The sequence below is a fragment of the Bufo bufo genome, chromosome 1, assembly GCF_905171765.1.
Source record: "Bufo bufo chromosome 1, aBufBuf1.1, whole genome shotgun sequence".
Lineage (NCBI taxonomy): Eukaryota > Metazoa > Chordata > Amphibia > Anura > Bufonidae > Bufo > Bufo bufo.
The window spans coordinates 472231413-472248872 of record NC_053389.1 but is presented as its reverse complement, the minus strand read 5'-3'; the positions used below and the strand labels follow the sequence as shown (position 1 = coordinate 472248872).

The following is a 17460-nucleotide window of genomic DNA, read 5'->3' as shown; positions in this document are numbered from 1 at the left end:
CTTAGTACTGCCAACCTATCCTTTACAGGATACCATAAAACGTTGTGAGGGACATTGTAGATCGCCTCTTCAATAAGAGCATACTGGTTCAAAAGTTATTAAATCATTAATTAAAAGGTTTTTCCCTGGAACTCAATATTGATTACCTATCCTCAGGATAGTTTGTCAATATCTGATTCGTGGGTGTCTGACATCTGGCAGTCCTGCCTATCACAGCAAACCAAGCAAAGAGCAGTGCATTGTATAGTGGTTGGTATTGCAATGTGCTTGGTATTGCAGTCCAGACCCATTCACTTAAATGGTACTCAGCTGCACAAAAGCTATGTGACTGATGAATGTGATGTCATTGGCCTAGAAAATGGCTGCAGCACTCACTGGGGGGCCGCAGGCTCTTCAAACAGCTGGAGTTTCAGAAATCAGACCCCCACTGATAAGATATTGATGACCTATCCTCAGTATTGAACTCTTTAAAAACCACTTTACAAAGGAACTAACTTCAAAGCAGGGCTGCTAAGTATCAGCACTGATAGTAAGTGTTTTACACATGAACAGAGTACACTTACTGTCAGCACTTATCACTAGCAGCTCCACTTCTCTCTATCTTCCCAGCACCTACTAACCAACCAGGGAGATGTTGTAAAGATAGAGGACAGCAGGACTGCAAACAATCAGTGCTGCATGTAGCATTTTATTGTCAGCACCGATTTCTGGCAGCAATGCCCTCCAAGGCATCCCTTTTTAGTAAGTAAGAGCTTGGCAGATGAAGAATGAGGCTGCCAGCAATCAGTGCTGGCAGCAGGTCTAATAGGCAGGGAATCTTACAATAGGACTCTTAGTGAAAAATCATAGTAAAATAATAAAATAAGTTTTATGCAGGGGCAGGGAAAACAGAGGCAGTTTGAGAAGCCTCCCACTGTATCTTACAGTTAGGCCTCATGCACATGGCCGGTGCCTTGCAGTGGCCATATTGCGGCCCGCAATCACAGATGTGGACCCATTTACTTGAATGGGAGCTGCGGCGAGTTTCTGTCCGTGCCTCCGCACCGCAAAAAAAAAAAAAACGTTTTATTTTTTTGTGGTGTGGACGGTTCACGGACCCATATAAGTTAAATAGGTCTCGATCCGTCCCGGACGCTGCCCGTGCATTGGGGACTGCAAATTGCGGTTCCCAATGCACGGAACAGTCGCACAATGGCCGCGTGCATGAGGCCTTAGGCATATTCAGTGTAAAGCAGAACACTGAATACAGATTCTCCTAAGCAATGCTCGGACAGCAACGTTTAGAAATTCCCTAATTAAGTTATTACAAATGTTATTAACATCACTGTCCCTACACATTAAAAAAACAACAACAACAAAAAGTTGAACTGACAGTTATACTTTATGCCTCGCTATTTAGTGAAATCATTTTACTTATTAGAATGCATAATCCAGTATCCTGTAGACTTACCATTGAGAAGCAGTATGCATTGGGATTGAAGTCACTGCCTAGAGATACTATTACTCCAGCATTGAGCATGTTCCTTGCTCGAGGTTGCTTCAGTCTTTTAAGAGTGGAGAAAGAAATATGGACAATTGGTGAATATTAAAAAGAGTAAATACATATCATCCATGCAATAAAAACATGTATATGTCCAGAATATAGTAATATTGAATGATCCAATAAGCATGATCTGAATTCTTTCAGAGGATTAGGTTATCAGAGTATGCAACATCTGGTTATATTATAGATCAGGAGTGTGCCCGATTTAGAAAGAATTAAAGGAAACCTGTCACCAGGATTTTGTGCATAGAGCTGGGGACATGGGCTGCTAGATGGCCACTAGCACATCTGCAATACCCAGTCCCATAGCTCTGTGTGCTTTTATTGTGTTAAAAAACCGTTTTGATCAATATGCAAATGACCTGATAGGAGTCCTGTATCCGGAGATGAGTCCAGCGAAAAGGAGCCCAGCACCGCCCCGCGTCCTCCGAATCTCCTCCTTGCTGGCGTCACAGAGCTGGAACGGCGAAATCTCGCGATGCGCGAACTAGCGCATGCGTAGTTCGTTCCCTGTGCTGATGCCAGCACAGGGAATGAACATGATGCCGACACTGTGCATGCGCTAGCTCGCGCATCGCGAGATTTCGGCGCTCCAACTCTGTGACATCAGCCAGCAAGGAGGAGATTCGGAGGATGCGGGGCGGTGCTGGGCTCCTTTCCGCTGGACTCATCTCCGGATACAGGACACATATCAGGTTCATTTGCATATTGATCAAAACGGTTTTTAACACAATAAAAGCACACAGAGCTATGGGGACTGGGTATTGCAGATGTGCTAGCGGCCATCTAGCAGCCCATGTCCCCAGCTCTATGCACAAAATCCTGGTGACAGGTTTCCTTTAATTGAACAGTATATTTTGTTCACACAACCAAAAATGACTTCAGACTATGAAGGACACCACTGTGCACGATCAGTACCTCAAGATGTAGGCAGTTGTAGGCAATAGAATGGCTGAACACTTTGCAGCAGCCAGCGCAGAAATCCCTTCATCACTTATTTCTTCTAAGTGACTAACAGCAAGTGCTCCGAGCTCTGCTCCCAGCTGGGACATATAAATAAAGACTAATCAAATATAGAATATTATTAATCTCACTGTCTCTTTCTAGATGTTACCATGCTACATTCTAAGTATACCAAGTATATTTTTCTGCGTTTTCTGCACAGATCTGCTTCAAAAATCTCAAGCTGAAAATTCAGCTGTGCAATTGAAGTGAACACCCATTGGTTAAAATTAAAAAGGGTATGAACGCTCGTTTAAAAGGTGCCGCCGATTACCTGATGAACAAGCGAAATGCTCGTTCATCGGGTAATAGGATTATTGATGTGAACACCTCATCATCGTGTCGAAGCAGCAGATGGATCATGTCAACTAAACAGAACTCTGCTGGTGGCAAACAACGTGTCTGTATATGGCATTAGTGATCACTCCTCCTCAAACTGTGGAAGAGATCGCTGTATTTAAACGTAGCGGTCACATCCACTTACAAGCATACTATAACTCTCCTTGTATGCTGTAGGACAGCTTCTCTCTGCATTCACAATAGCGAGTGCTTACTGTTCGCTGTCATGGACCTCGCGGCCTCCGGTTACTCTGCGCGTAGAGGATACAGCAGAATCACTCACTGCCAGTGCTGGCCATGCTGATCAGTGAGAAATAGCAGGCATGTGAACATACTGTACACTATGTGGGAGCAGTGAGGGCAGCAGCTGGGAGCCCATCCATCTTCACAGTCAGTACTGCACTGTACTGTACCAGGAAGAAGGACATGCCTTATTAACCACTTCCCATCTGGGCCCTTTGCCCCCTTCCTGACCAGGCCAAATTTAGCAAAACTGACATATCTCACTTTATGTGGTAATAACTTTGGAACGCCTTTATTTATCCAAGTCATTCAGAGATTGTTTTCTCGTGACACATTGTACTTCATGATAATCATAAATTTGAGTCAAAATATTTCACCTTTATTTATGAAAAAATCCCAAATTTACCCAAAAATTTGAAAAATTCGCAATTTTCTAAATTTCAATTTCTCTGCTTTTAAAACAGAAAGTGATACCTCATAAAATATTTATTATTTAACATTCCCCATATGTCTACTTTATGTTGGCATCATTTTGGAAATGTAATTTTATTTTTTTAGGACGTTGGAAGGCTTAGAAGTTTAGAAGGAATTCTTCAAATTTTTAAGAAAATTGCCAAAATCCACTTTATAAAGACCAGTTCAGGTCTGAAGTCACTTTGTGGGGCCTACATAGTGGATACCCCCATAAATGACCCCATTGTAGAAACTACACCCCTCAAGGTATTCAAAACCGATTTTACAAACTTTGTTAACTCTTTAGGCGTTCCACAAGAATTAAAGGAAAATGGAGATCAAATTTTTAAATTTCACTTTTTTGGCAGATTTTCCATTTTAATCAATTTTTTTCTTTAACACATCGATGGTTAACAGCCAAACAAAACTCAATATTTATTACCCAGATTCTGCGGTTTACAGAAACACCCCACATGTGGTCATAAACTGCTGTATGGGCACACGGCAGGGCGCAGAAGAAAAGGAACTCCACATGGTTTTTAGATGCCATGTCCCATTTGAAGCCCCCTGATGCACCCTTACAGTAGAAACTCCCAAGAAGTGACCCCATTTTGGAAACTAGGGGATAAGGTGCCAGTTTTATTAGTACTATTTTTGGGTACATATGATTTTTTGATCATTCATTATAACACTTTATGGGGCAAGGTGACCAAAAAATTGGTTGTTTTAGCACAGTTTCTATTTATTTATTTTTACAGCGTTCACCTGAGGGGTTCAGTCAAGTGACATTTTTATAGAGCAGATTGTTACGGACGTGGCGATACCTAATATGTATACTTTTTCTCATTTATTAAAGTTTTACACAATAATAGCATTTTTGAAACAAAAAAAATTATGTTTTAATGTGTCCATGTTCTGAGAGCTATAGTTTTTTTATTTTTTGAGAGATTTTCTTATGTAGGGGCTCATTTTTTTGCGGGATGAGGTGACGGTTTTATTGGTACTATTTTGTGGGACATACGCGTTTTTGATCACTTGGTGTTGCACCTTTTGTGATGCAAGGTGACAAAAATTGCTTGTTTTGACACAGTTTTTTTTTTGTTTTTTTTACGGTGTTCACCCGAGGGGTTAGGTCATGTGATATTTTTATAGAGCTGGTTTATACGGACGCGGCAATACCTAATATGTATACTTTTTTAAATTTTTTCTATTTTTAACTTTTTTTTTTCATTCCTTGGGGACTTTTTTTTTTTTTTTTTTACATGTGAAACTTTTTTATTTTTTTTTATTTTCAACCCTTTATTTTAATTTTTTTTATTTTACACTTTTCGTCCCCCATAAGGTCATAAAAGACCTCTGGGGGACATTTACTTCACTTTTTCTTTTTTTTTTCACTGTTGATTTCTCCTGTAACTGGGGCTGACATAGTAGCCCCAGTTACAGGACAAATGCACCCCTAGAGAGGCTGTACAGCAGCAACCCAGCGCTGTACAGCCTCAGTGCAGGGCTGATCGAGGTCTCTGAGAGACCTCACACAGCCCCTGCACTCTCCGGTCACGGCGGTCACATGACCGCCGGGCCGGAACAGGAAGCGCACAGCGCTTCCTGCTCTGCAGACACAGCGCTCGGTGAGCGCTGTGTCTGCAGCGATCGTGAAGGCAGGGACACCTGGGAACTGTCCCTGCCTTGTCTTAGGGTTGCCCTGCTGTCACTGACAGCGGGCAACCCGATCAGCAGCTGCACGATTAGCGTGCAGCTGCTATTTCTGACAGGACGTTTTAAAACGTGCTGTCAGAAATAGACGTCCACCCATAGGACGTTTATAGTCTATGGGCGGACGTGAGGCGGTTAACACTCAAAGTAGTACTCCCACAAAAATTTTAAATCTCTGACCGGTTAGAAAAGAAAATTATGTAATCTGTAGGTGAAAGTAATCTTCTCACCAGTGACTGTTTGTGAGTTATAACCTCCCTTCTGATTCTCAGTTGTGTTATGTGACCAACTCTCTGATCTCCAACTGACACAGGACAGGAAGTCAGTTACTTGTGTGTTTATTCCTAAGAGACTGACATTGAGGCTCCCATGGGAATACATAGAGAAAACGGCTTCCTGTCCACACATAGGATGCTGTGTTATTTGGAAAATCAGAGCGTTGGTCACATGACACAGCTGAAAAGCAGAAGGGAGGTTATAACACACAAATACAGTCACTGGTAAAAGGATTACCTTCACTACAGATTACATCATATACCTTTTTAACAGGTCAGAGTACCATTTTTTGTGGCCGTGCTTCTTTAGGAGTGTTGCTAAATGACATTTCTGGGCAAGTTTTCTACTATATATGTACAACTTCACTAAATAAAGTATATCAGAAAAATGTTCCCCATCACTGTACCTACACATTAAGTGAAGCGACCAAAGATTTCTGGCAGATACAGATTCCAGCAGTAAATCATCTCTGAATATAATGTATTGAAACCGAAATAGTAAATAGAGGAAGGGGTTCTGTCACAAGAGGGCGTAAAAGTGCTTCCCCTGCTACCCTATGAAAAGGCTTTCTGAGGCTGCTTTTGGGTTGTGTACCTTTTGAGGAGATATCGTTGACTGCTAGACATGTCTTAACATAACACTCAAAGACATTTTGCTTAGTTGAAAGATTTTGGAGAGGAGGCGGATCATTGGACGGAGAGAAGCAGGATGGTCAGTTTGATTAATTGCCTGCCATCTAGGTCATTCTGACCTAACTGTTATGAGGTGTTGGAAGCAGTGGTTACGTGAGGACATGTACAGCGAACAGGCTTCGGACGACCCAGAAAGACCACCAATAGACAGGATCATTTGATCTGCTGCCAAACAAGAGAAGCTCATTCAGATATAGATGAGGTGGCACATACATTACACACCCCTGTCTCTGGCAGGACAATTTCCATAATAGAGTTGGCATACAGTACTTGTTGCCCAACCTGAGGTGCTCTCCTTATATCCAGTGGTCGCAGGGCTTTGGTTTTGGATCTGTCAGTAATAGCAAAATAGTATAATAAAGCTCCTTTCTAATTTGGACAGGCACATTTCTATAAGCTGCCTTTTCCAGCATTTTAACATTCTGTAACAGTTTAAAAATGTGTGGTCCTCAAGGGGTTATGCAGACACCCATGAATGTAAAACAGTTGGAAGCTATGTAGATGAAGCCAATTTGAAACCATTGTTCGCCATTTAATTTAATCTAGACAAATACTTAAAACATACAAATACCTCTGCTGAATTCATGGGGTTAAGTTCATCTCCATGAAAATTTAGATGTAAGCCAATTGCTTTCCCAGCAAGAAGAATCTGTCTTGTGGACTCCAGGTCAAAGACTCCTTTTTCACAGAAGACATCAATATTGTCTACGTGAATTTCATCGTTTAATGCCATTTGCTTCAAGGCAGGAAGATGATGTTCTATAATGTCATCCGTGGCCTCTTTAACACTTTTTCCTCTGACACGCAAGAAAAAAAGCACAGGGATAAGTATCCATGATTTTTGACATTGGGTTAATTGGAACTAAAGTATTAGGGTACCTTCACACGTGGCCGATGTTGTACTGAAGATTTCTGCAACTGAAAATCTGTTCCCTTCATCTGAATGGGGTTGTTTTGGAGGGAAGCATTTGGATTTTCGCAAGTCCCATTCAGATGACTGGACCGATTTTTCAATAGCAGACATTTTCTGCTACAAATCTGCCATGTGTGAAAGCACCCATAGAATTTTGATACCTTTCGTTAAAACAAATCTCCTACAGAAGTTTTCCGGAAACATAATTGCTCACAAATTTATATAGAAATGAAATTTTGTTCAGATCACTAGGACAACATGCATTAATGTCATATCAGTATGCGCTTAATACTACTTACTTTGGTACACTATGAGCTCCACAATATGTGGAAGAGATGCCAATATCCATTTCTCTCTGAGCTCGTTCAATCACTCTTAGCATCTTTAGTTCTGTATCTAGTTTTAACCCATATCCACTCTTGCACTCTACTAAAGTGGTTCCAGCCCTGAGCATGCGTTCTAGCCGTTGTTTAAAGCTACAGAACAGTTCTTCTTCTGAAGCAGATTCTGTATGTTCTACCGTAAAATTTATTCCTCCTCCAGACTGATGAATATCCATATAAGTGGCACCTGCAAGCTAAATTCCGTACAGAGAAAGGTGGCGTTAAATATGTAGGAGAGCATATAATAAACAGCCATTCACACATAGAAGATTGGACATGGACATTGTGCACATGACAAAGCAGTATTCACAGAGCATGTATGGTTGCATATGGAGTACCTTAGTCCCTGTGCCTCTCAGCACTGCTCTTAACTGTATTATCATATCCCAAATATACATTGAAAAATGAATAAATCTCTTTGTAGCATACGCAACAGTATATTAAAGTATCTTAAAGAGGACCTTTCACCGATCCTGACATTGTGAACTAAGTATCATGACATATACAGCGGCGCCCAGGGATCTCACTGCACTTACTATTATCCCTGGGCGCCGCTCCGTTCTCCCGTTATGTCCTCCGGTATGTTCGGGGACTTGGTTATAGTAGGCGGAGACTTAGGGGACTTTGTTATAATAGGCGGAGTCTGCCCTTGTTCTGCTGGGCGTCTCCTCCTAGGCTGTAGTGCTGTCCAATCGCAGCACAGAGCTCACAGCCTGGGAGAAAAAAAACTCCTAGGCTGTGAGCTCTGCGCTGAGATTGGCCAGCGCTACAGCCTAGAAGAAGAAGACGCCCTGGAGAACAAGGGCAGACTCCGCCTACTATAACCAAGTCCCCGAACATACCGGAGGACATAGCGGGAGAACCGAGCGGCGCCCAGGGATAATAGTAAGTGCAGTGAGATCCCCGGGCGCCGCTGTATATGTCATGATACTTAGTTCACAATGTCAGGATCGGTGAAAGGTCCTCTTTAAGCCAACATTAAAGCGGTTGTCAGGCTTATTAAAAAAATTCACAACAGGCACTGCTGCAGTCAATCTCTGGCCTTAGCGGTATATGGCACAAGATTGCTGAGGCCAGTAACTGGCTGCAGCTGTCACATGGAGTATCGGACATGTCGTTGCTGCAGCTAAACAAATGAAGCATTGGGGGATGAAATAGGCAAGTCTTTGTTATATTATGACAATTAGTTGTGTTGGGGGATATCATTTAATAAATTGAACAACCCCTTTAAATCAACTTACTTTCATAGTAAACTCATGTACTCTGTCACCTGCCCACACAGGATGGGTGTGAGCATCTACAAAGCCTGGAAAACAAATTGAACAAGGAGTCAATGGACATTGTTTACAACAGGATATTGTTTATCCATCACATAATCAACCATTATACATGGCAGTATTATTAGGGCACTGTAACGCTTGCTTATTCTGCACGGAGCACTATTAATTGGGTGTGTCATAAATGGCTTTTACTTTCCTAATTTTTGGCACTGTTATTTAGAAGCTGGTACACTGTTTGCAATATACTACAGCAGTATTTATCCACTGCCTGGCACTATTATGGTCGCTTGATTTATATGGCAAATGTTATTTTTGTTAGCTTTATTAATCAATTTGACAACTGAAATATTAAGATCTTCTGTTTTCTTTTTTTTTTTCAAATCTTGATATATATTTGTGTGGAAAATATTGTTATAAAGGTTGAAAAACAAAATAAGACTGATTATTGTGGAGAGATATGTAACAAAGTACAGTCACTTACCTGGTAGAACACATTTTCCAGAGCAGTCAATCACAGTCTCAAATTCTGCATGTGAAAACTGACCATGTATAGTCTCTGTGGGTCCTATAGCCTTTATATAGCCGTCACTTAAAAACAACAATGCTATGTTATACTGTTGTGATCAGTTTCAAATACATGTCTTTATTACAGATGCTTTAATTCCATAGAATAAATCATGAACACTCAACATCCTGAATAGTGTATTAGGCTAATGGCATCTGCACATATTAGTTATTCTAAAGAATATAAACCCCTTAAAGGGGTTATCTAATTTCAAGATAACCCCCCCACATGTTCCGGGCCCCTCACTTGTAGTATACTTAACCCACTCCCGGCGCCACTCCTGGTCTCCACACCGCTGCTGCTGCTTCTCCCTGCACACGGATGAAAACATCCGGTGTCAGGGGGGAGCAGCCAATGCCAGAAGGAATCCCTAGCGTCACCCGCGATGATAGGGAGGCTCGTCCCCGTCTGCCATTGGCTGCTTCCCCCCCCCCAACACCGGATGTTTTCATCGGTGTGCAAGGAGAAGCAGCAGCGGCGATGCGGGGACCAGGAGCGGCGCCGGGAGTGGGGTAAGGGTACTTTCACACAAGCGTTTTTCTTTTCCGGCATAGAGTTCCGTCCTAGGGGCTCTATACCGGAAAAGAACTGACCAGTTTTATCCCCATGCATTCTGAATGGAGAGCAATCCGTTCAGGATGTCTTCAGTCTTTTTGACTGATCAGGCAAAAGATAAAACCGCAGCATGGTGATGGATCATGTGATGGACCATGTGATGAACGCAGTGACGTCATCAAAGGTCCTATTCCTCACAGATGAAGACAGAAGAGATGCCGGCTGCGCGAACAAGTGGATTAAGGTGAGTTAAATTATAATAATTCTTTTTTTAACCCCTCCAGCGCTATTGTACTATGCATTCTGTATTCAGAATGCTATTATTTTCCTTTATAACCATGTTATAAGGGAAAATAATACAATCTACACAACCTTGAACCCAAACCTAGGTAAAATACAGATAAAACAGAAAGTCAGTCCTGTGTCCCAACACGGACAATTACTTGCGCTGCTGCTGGTCCCGGGATAGTGTGGTAGGTTTCACACAGGCAAAGTCAATAGGTTTTGGAACCGCGCTGCTGGGAAATATGTATTCCGGTCCCAGGTGGATGATACAAGGGTGTCAGCCCCTCTCCTCGACAACCAGAGGGTACGGTCCTCCTAGACCCCCTCCTCTACAAGATTTAAGGAGATAGGCAAGATAGTGAAGCACCCTTGAGAATGTTATAATAAAAGGTTTTATTCTACTTACAACAGGTCAGTAGACAAAAGGCATAAAATTACAAAATGATCGTCACGTTCCTGCCCATGGGCAGGAACGTGACGATCATTTTGTAATTTTATGCCTTTTGTCTACTGACCTGTTGTAAGTAGAATAAAACCTTTTATTATAACATTCTCAAGGGTGCTTCACTATCTTGCCTATCTCCTTAAATCTTGTAGAGGAGGGGGTCTAGGAGGACCGTACCCTCTGGTTGTCGAGGAGAGGGGCTGACACCCTTGTATCATCCACCTGGGACCGGAATACATATTTCCCAGCAGCGCGGTTCCAAAACCTATTGACTTTGAACCCAAACCTGAACTTCTGTGAAGAAGAAGTTTTTTATCACGCGCGTGCAAAACGCATTGCACCCGCGCGATAAAAACTGAACGAAATGCAATCGCAGTCAAAACTGACTGCAATTGGGTACCTACTCGCGCGGGTTTGCCGCAACGCATCTGGACCTTATCCGGACACGCTCGTGTGAAAGAGGCCTTAGGCCTCTTTCACATGGGCGAGTTTTCAGCGTGGGTGCAATGCATGAGGTGAACGCATTGCACCCGCACTGAATCCGGACCCATTCATTTCTATGGGGCTGTGCACATGAGCGGTGATTTTCACGCATCACTTATGCGTTGAGTGAAAATCGCAGCAAGCTCTATATTGTGCGTTTATCATGCAACGCAGGCCCCATAGAAGTGAATGGGGCTGCGTGAAAATCGCAAGCATCCGCAAGCAAGTGCGGATGCGGTGCGATTTTCACGCATGGTTGCTAGGAGATGATTGGGATGGAGACCCGATCTTTATTATTCTCCCTTATAACATGGTTATAAGGGAAAATAATAGCATTCTTAATACAGAATGCTTAGTAAATTAGGGATGGAGGGGTTAAAAAATAAAATTAAACTCACTCCATCCACTTGTTCGTGCAGCCCGGCTTCTCTTCTTTCTTCTTCTTCGATTGTCATCAAAGAAGAAAGAAGAGAAGCCGGGCTGTGTGAACAAGTGGATTAAGGGGAGTTAAATTTATTTATTTTTTAACCCCTCCAGCCCTATTGTACTATGCATTCTGTATTAAGAATGCTATTATTTTTCCTTATAACCTTGTTATAAGGGAAAATAATAAAATCTACACAAGACCTAACCCAAACCCGAACTTCTGTGAAGAAGTCCGAGTTCGGGTACCAAGATTTTTCTCAAGCGCGTGCAAAACGCATTAAAACGCTTTGCACTCGTGGGGAGGGGGGGGGGGGAGACGCACGTTTTCCGGCAACGCACCCACATCTTTTCCTGCACGTCACCCGATCCGCCAGTGTGAAAGAGGCCTTAGGACTACACTGTTTAGGGAGAGTTCACATCACCGTTATTTTTCCATTCTTCTAATCTGTCAGAAGAACAGAAAAAAACCTCACAGGATCCTGTAAAACAAAAAGCATCCTGTGCATCAGTTATGCACATTTGGCATCTGTTAGAGCCACTTTCGCCTGAGATCCATTTTTATAGGTAGAAAAAAAATGTACTGGAGGAAGGACCTTTTTTTCCGACAAAAAAACCCAAAACAGATCTCAGAAGGAAATGGCTTGAACGGATGCCAATTGTGCATAACTGATGTACAGGATCCGTTTTTTAAAATAATCTTTTTTTTCCCTGTTCTTATGATGGATCAGAATGGAAAAATAACGGTGATGTGAACTCTCCCTAAGGGATCATGCACACAAACATATTTTTTGTCTGCATCTGATCCACATTTTTTGCGGGTAAGATGCATACCCAATCACTTCAATGGGGCACAAAAGATGCGAACTGCACACCGTGTGCTGTCGACATTCGCATGTCCGTTCTGTGGCACCTGCAAAAATACAGAACATGTACTATTCTTGTCTGCATTACGGAAAAGGATAGAACTGTTTTATTATTTATTTTACGCACTTAAATGCTGGACCCATAGAAGTGAATGGGGCTTCAGTGAAAAATGCATTGCATCCGGATGTAATGAGTTTTTCACTGATGGCTGCCAAGAGATGTTTTTTGTTAGGCTGAGTTCACACGAGCGTGTCCGGATAAGGTCCGGATGCGTTGCGGCAAACCCGCACGAGTAGGTACCCAATTGCAGTCAGTTTTGACTGCGATTGCGTTCCGTTGTTCAGTTTTTATCGCGCGGGTGCACAGAAGTTCAGGTTTGGGTTAGGTGTTGTGTAGATGTAATTATTTTCCCTTATAACATGGTTATAAGGGAAAATAATAGCATTCTTTAATACAGAATGCTTAGTAGGTGGTCAATTGAGGGTTAAAAAATAAAAAATAATTAACTCACCCTCTCCTCTTGATCGCGTAGCTGCCGGTCTCTTCTTACTTCTTTAATCATGAGCTGCCAGCTAAAGGACCTGTGGTGACGTCAGATCACATGGTCCAATCACATGGTCCATCACCACAGTATTTTTTATTTTTTAACCCTCATTTGACCACCTACTATGCACCTACTTCTGTATTAAAGAATGCTATTATTTTCCCTTATAACAGAAAATAATACAGTGAATAGACTGTCATCTTAGCAACCATGCGTGAAAATCGCACCGCATCCACACTTGATTGCGGATGCTTGCGATTTTCACTCAGCCCCATTCACTTCTATGGGGCCTGCGTTGCGTGATAAACGCACAACATAGAGCTTGCTGTGATTTTCACGCAACGCATAAGTGATGCGTGAAAATCACAGCTCATGTGCACAGCCCCATAGAAATGAATGGGTCCAGATTCAGTGCGGGTGCAATGCGTTCTCCTCCCGCATTGCACCCGCGCAGAAATCTCGCCCGTGTGAACTCAGCCTTAGGCCTCATGCACACGACCGTTGTTGGGTTCCGGGTCCGTTGTTCCGTTTTCCGTGATTTTCTGTGGACCCATTGACTTTCAATGGGTCCGTTGAAAACTCGGAAAATGCACCGTTTGTCATCCGCGTCCGTGATCCGTGTTTCCAGTCCGTCAAAAAAAATATGACCTGTCCTATTTTTTTCACGGACAACGGTTCGCGGACCCATTCAAGTCAATGGGTCAGTGAAAAAACACGGAGGCACACAAGATTGTCGACTTTACATGTCTGGTGATCCTCCAAAAATCAAGGAAGACACACGAAAAAAAAAAAAAACGGAAACGGATCACGGAACAACGGAACCCCGTTTTGTGGACCGTGAAAAAATACTGTTGTGTGCATGAGACTTAGTCTTCAGTTTTTATCACGCGCGTGAAAAACGCAGCAAAACGCATTGCACTCGCGTGGAAAAAACTGAACGGAATCGCAGACAAAACTGACTGAACTTGCTTGCAAAATGGTGCGAGTTTCACTGAACGCACCCTGAGCCAATCCGTATCATTTGTGCGAAAATGGCCTTAGGCCAGTTTCACACAGGCAGTATTTGGTCAGTGTTTCATCAGTGATTTTCATCAGTGACTCCGAGACAAAACCAGGAGTGAAGTCTACATCGTGAAGGTGTAATGGAAACATTTCCACCTGTTCTGTGTTTTGGACCGGCACCTTGTATTGGCTCACAATCACTGAAGAAAATTACTGATCAAAGACTGAGGCCAATTTCACATTTCCTTGTCCGGAAATCGGTGCATGTTTGTCCTGTGTGTCTGTTTTTTTTCCTTCTGGGTGTCATTCATATTTCACGGACACTGCTCAGCTGAAAGTTAATTTCCAAAGCATCTCCTATCAGTGCTCAGTGAAAAATGGCCACCACGTTTTGTCCATGTTTTTTCACAGACCCATAGACAATAATGGGCGCGTTTGGGCCGCATCACAGACGAAAGTGTTGCATGTTTCTGTGATTTTTTTCACTGACCCACCGCCAGTGGGTGTTATGTGAACAGACACATTAAAATCAATGGGTACGTGTGCTATCTGCAGAAAATGCAGATAAGCACAAGTCAGTGAAAAACGGAAATGTGAAATAGTCCTGACTGTGGGATTGTGGCCCAAGATGATCTGTAGGGCATGAGTGTGTCCCTAAAAATAAAAATTGGGAAACGTGATCTAGACAAAGCCAAAGCCAAATGTGCTTTGTTAGAATATGGCTGTATATGGAATACAACTAGTGTTGAGCGAACTTGTGTTTTAAGTTCGGCATCTAAAGTTCGGGTTATCGAAGTATCCCGTTATGGATTCCGTTACAATGGACCATAACGGAATTTAGAATCCATAACGGGATACTTCGATAACCCGAACTTTAGACGCCGAACTTAAAACACAAGTTCGCTCAACACTAAATACAACTCACCTAGTGGAAGGTATCTGGAGACATGAAAGAAATACCAAAAGAGAAATAGTAATGGGATTTCTTTCTGTTTCATTAGAGAAAGTTAAAATGTCAGTATTTAGTGTTGAGTGAACTTGTGTTTTAAGTTCGGCTTACAAGGTTCGGGTTATCTAAGAATTCCGTTATGGATTCCGCTACCACCGACAATAAGTTATGGAAACACAAGTTCGCTCCTCTCTAGGAGTATTCACTAGTGTAACTAAATATTTTTCTATAGACATTTGAGAAGTTTTTATACAGAACACTGGTCTAAGGCAAATGGCAGGGAGCAGTATAATAATTATTGTGTAGAAAATACTAAACCAGTGTTTCAGTGAATCATGCTAATAGACAGGTAAATGGATTTCTAGAAGGTTGTGATGGGTGACAGTGACTTACTTGCCGACCACCAGGCTGGCTTTCTCCAGCACCACTAGATGTTGCATTCCTTCCAGGAGCAGGAATTCTTCTCCTTTCTGACAGATAACAACCAACTGATCTGCATTTTCCAGCAAAAGCCTGAATTTGCAAGACATCTTGATAATCGCTTCAGCCTGGCAGAGGGTTTAGTGGTAAACGTGGAGTTCTCGCTCAGTAGAGCACAGCAAGTGTTTGCCTTGTACAAAGGCTACAGAGCTCCCAGCAGTAATGAGGAACAGGTGAGCCGTGTAACCTCCCATCTATCTATTGTGGTAGAAAGGAAGGGGGAGATTGATCAAAACTGGTGCAAATAGCAACCAATCAGACTCCACCTTTTATTTTTCAGAGCTCCATTGGAAAATGAAAGGTGGAATTTGATTGGTTGCTACGGGCAACAAAGACAGTTTTCCTGTACATTGGTTTTGATAAATCTCTCCTGAAAAGTTTCTCAACTGTTCCTTCAACTTCTCTCCACCACAAGGCGATGTGTGTATTGCGTAGTAGAAAGCGCCACGGTTCTGTTGCGTTTTTTCAATTTCAAAGTTGCGGACCAACTTGCAGTTTAACTCCATTGAATGCGGCTTAGCTGTACGCAGACTCCCACCATGGATTCCCATGATGTCTATGTAGAAACCGCACCAAGAATAAACATTTTTATTCTTGGCACAATCGGAAAAAATAGAATCCACTTTCAAAATCCCGCTTTATTTTACTTCGCACATTATCAGGAGATGTAAGGCTTCTCTTGCACACAAATAATACGGATTAGGTCCGGATGCGTTCAGGGTGCGTTCAGGAAAACTCGCACAATTTCGCAAGCAAGTTCAGTCAGTTTTGTCTGCGATTGCGTTCAGTTGTTATCGCGCAGGTGAAATGCGCATTGAAGCGTTTTTCACACACATGATAGAAAACTGAATGTTTACAAACATCTCTAAGCAACAATCAGTGAAAAACGCATCACATCCGCACTTGCTTCCAGATGCAATGCGTTTTTTAACGCAGCCCCATTCACTTCTATGGGGCCAGGGCTGCATGAAAAACGCAGAATATAGAACATGCTGCGGTTTTCACGCAACGCACAAGTGATTCGTGAAAATCACCGCTCATGTACACAGACCCATTGAAATGAATGGGTCCGGATTCAGTGCGGTTGGCGCAATGCGTTCGCATCACGCATTGCACCCGTGCGGAAAACTCGCTCGTCTGAAAGGGGCCTAAGGTTACTCAGTCAGGCAGTATTCTGGTCAGTTGCATTAGCATTTGTAACCTAGAACCAAAAATTTGTCCAAAACACTGCCTATAAAAACCATGAGTGTGGTTTAAAAAAAATGTATATCTCTATTAACACATATAAATAAAGTTTGTCCAAAAACAAAAAGAGGAGCAATCCTTTCCATGATACTTTTTTTCTGCAGATTCGAGTTCCAGTTTTGGCTTTCGATTAGTGATGCAAAATAATGACCGAAATACTTATGTGTGAATGGGGCCTGAGTTTATAGAGGCATTACTTTTTCCTTCACCCTAAATAGTTTGTATGGTGCGCCCTCTAGTGTTCAGGAATATTTCTCTAGGAAATAGTTGGCTCTTTGCACTACATCAGGGGTGCACAAACTTTTCTGATCTGGGGACAATATTGTCAGATTGCACCACTCAAAAGAAGTGCAATTTTTAACTCATTGGTGGAGGAGAAAACTTACATCTGGTTAAAGGATTTCTCCAAGATTTAGGCCATGATGACTTATCTATAGAATAGGTCATCAATATGGATGGAGCTGGTTAGTGCTGCGCTTTTCCCACTGAAGTGATTGGGAATACAGTGGATGAAGTTGTGTAGTTCTGCCAATGGCCGCTTTCACACGAGCGTATGGAAATCTGATCGTATCCGGGAGGCGGACTGTCATCAGTATTGAATCGGTAAGGCCTCTTTCACTTGAGCGATATGGATTGTGCTGGGATCTTTTCAGGGAAAAACTGATGGTTTTGCAGGCAAGTTCAATCAGTTTTGTCTGTGATTGTATTCAGTGTGTGCATGTGTTTTTCACACGCGTGAAGAAAAACGGAGGAATGACAGTCTCCATCTCCCAGCAACCA

General features: G+C 42.4%; 1 protein-coding gene across 1 annotated transcript in view; it reads right to left on the bottom strand.

Annotated features, from left to right (window-relative positions):
* Positions 1-15627, bottom strand: part of AMDHD1 (amidohydrolase domain containing 1) — a 35444-nt gene extending 19817 nt beyond the window's left edge. The window contains exons 1-7 of the mRNA XM_040409047.1: positions 15349-15627; positions 9319-9425; positions 8799-8863; positions 7474-7751; positions 6833-7058; positions 2462-2586; positions 1451-1544 (exon numbers count right to left, since the gene is read on the bottom strand). Coding sequence (XP_040264981.1) covers positions 1451-1544; positions 2462-2586; positions 6833-7058; positions 7474-7751; positions 8799-8863; positions 9319-9425; positions 15349-15485 — 1032 coding nt within the window. The 5' untranslated portion in view covers positions 15486-15627. The remainder of the gene's footprint in view (positions 1-1450; positions 1545-2461; positions 2587-6832; positions 7059-7473; positions 7752-8798; positions 8864-9318; positions 9426-15348) is intronic.
* Positions 15628-17460: the final 1833 nt, after the last annotated feature.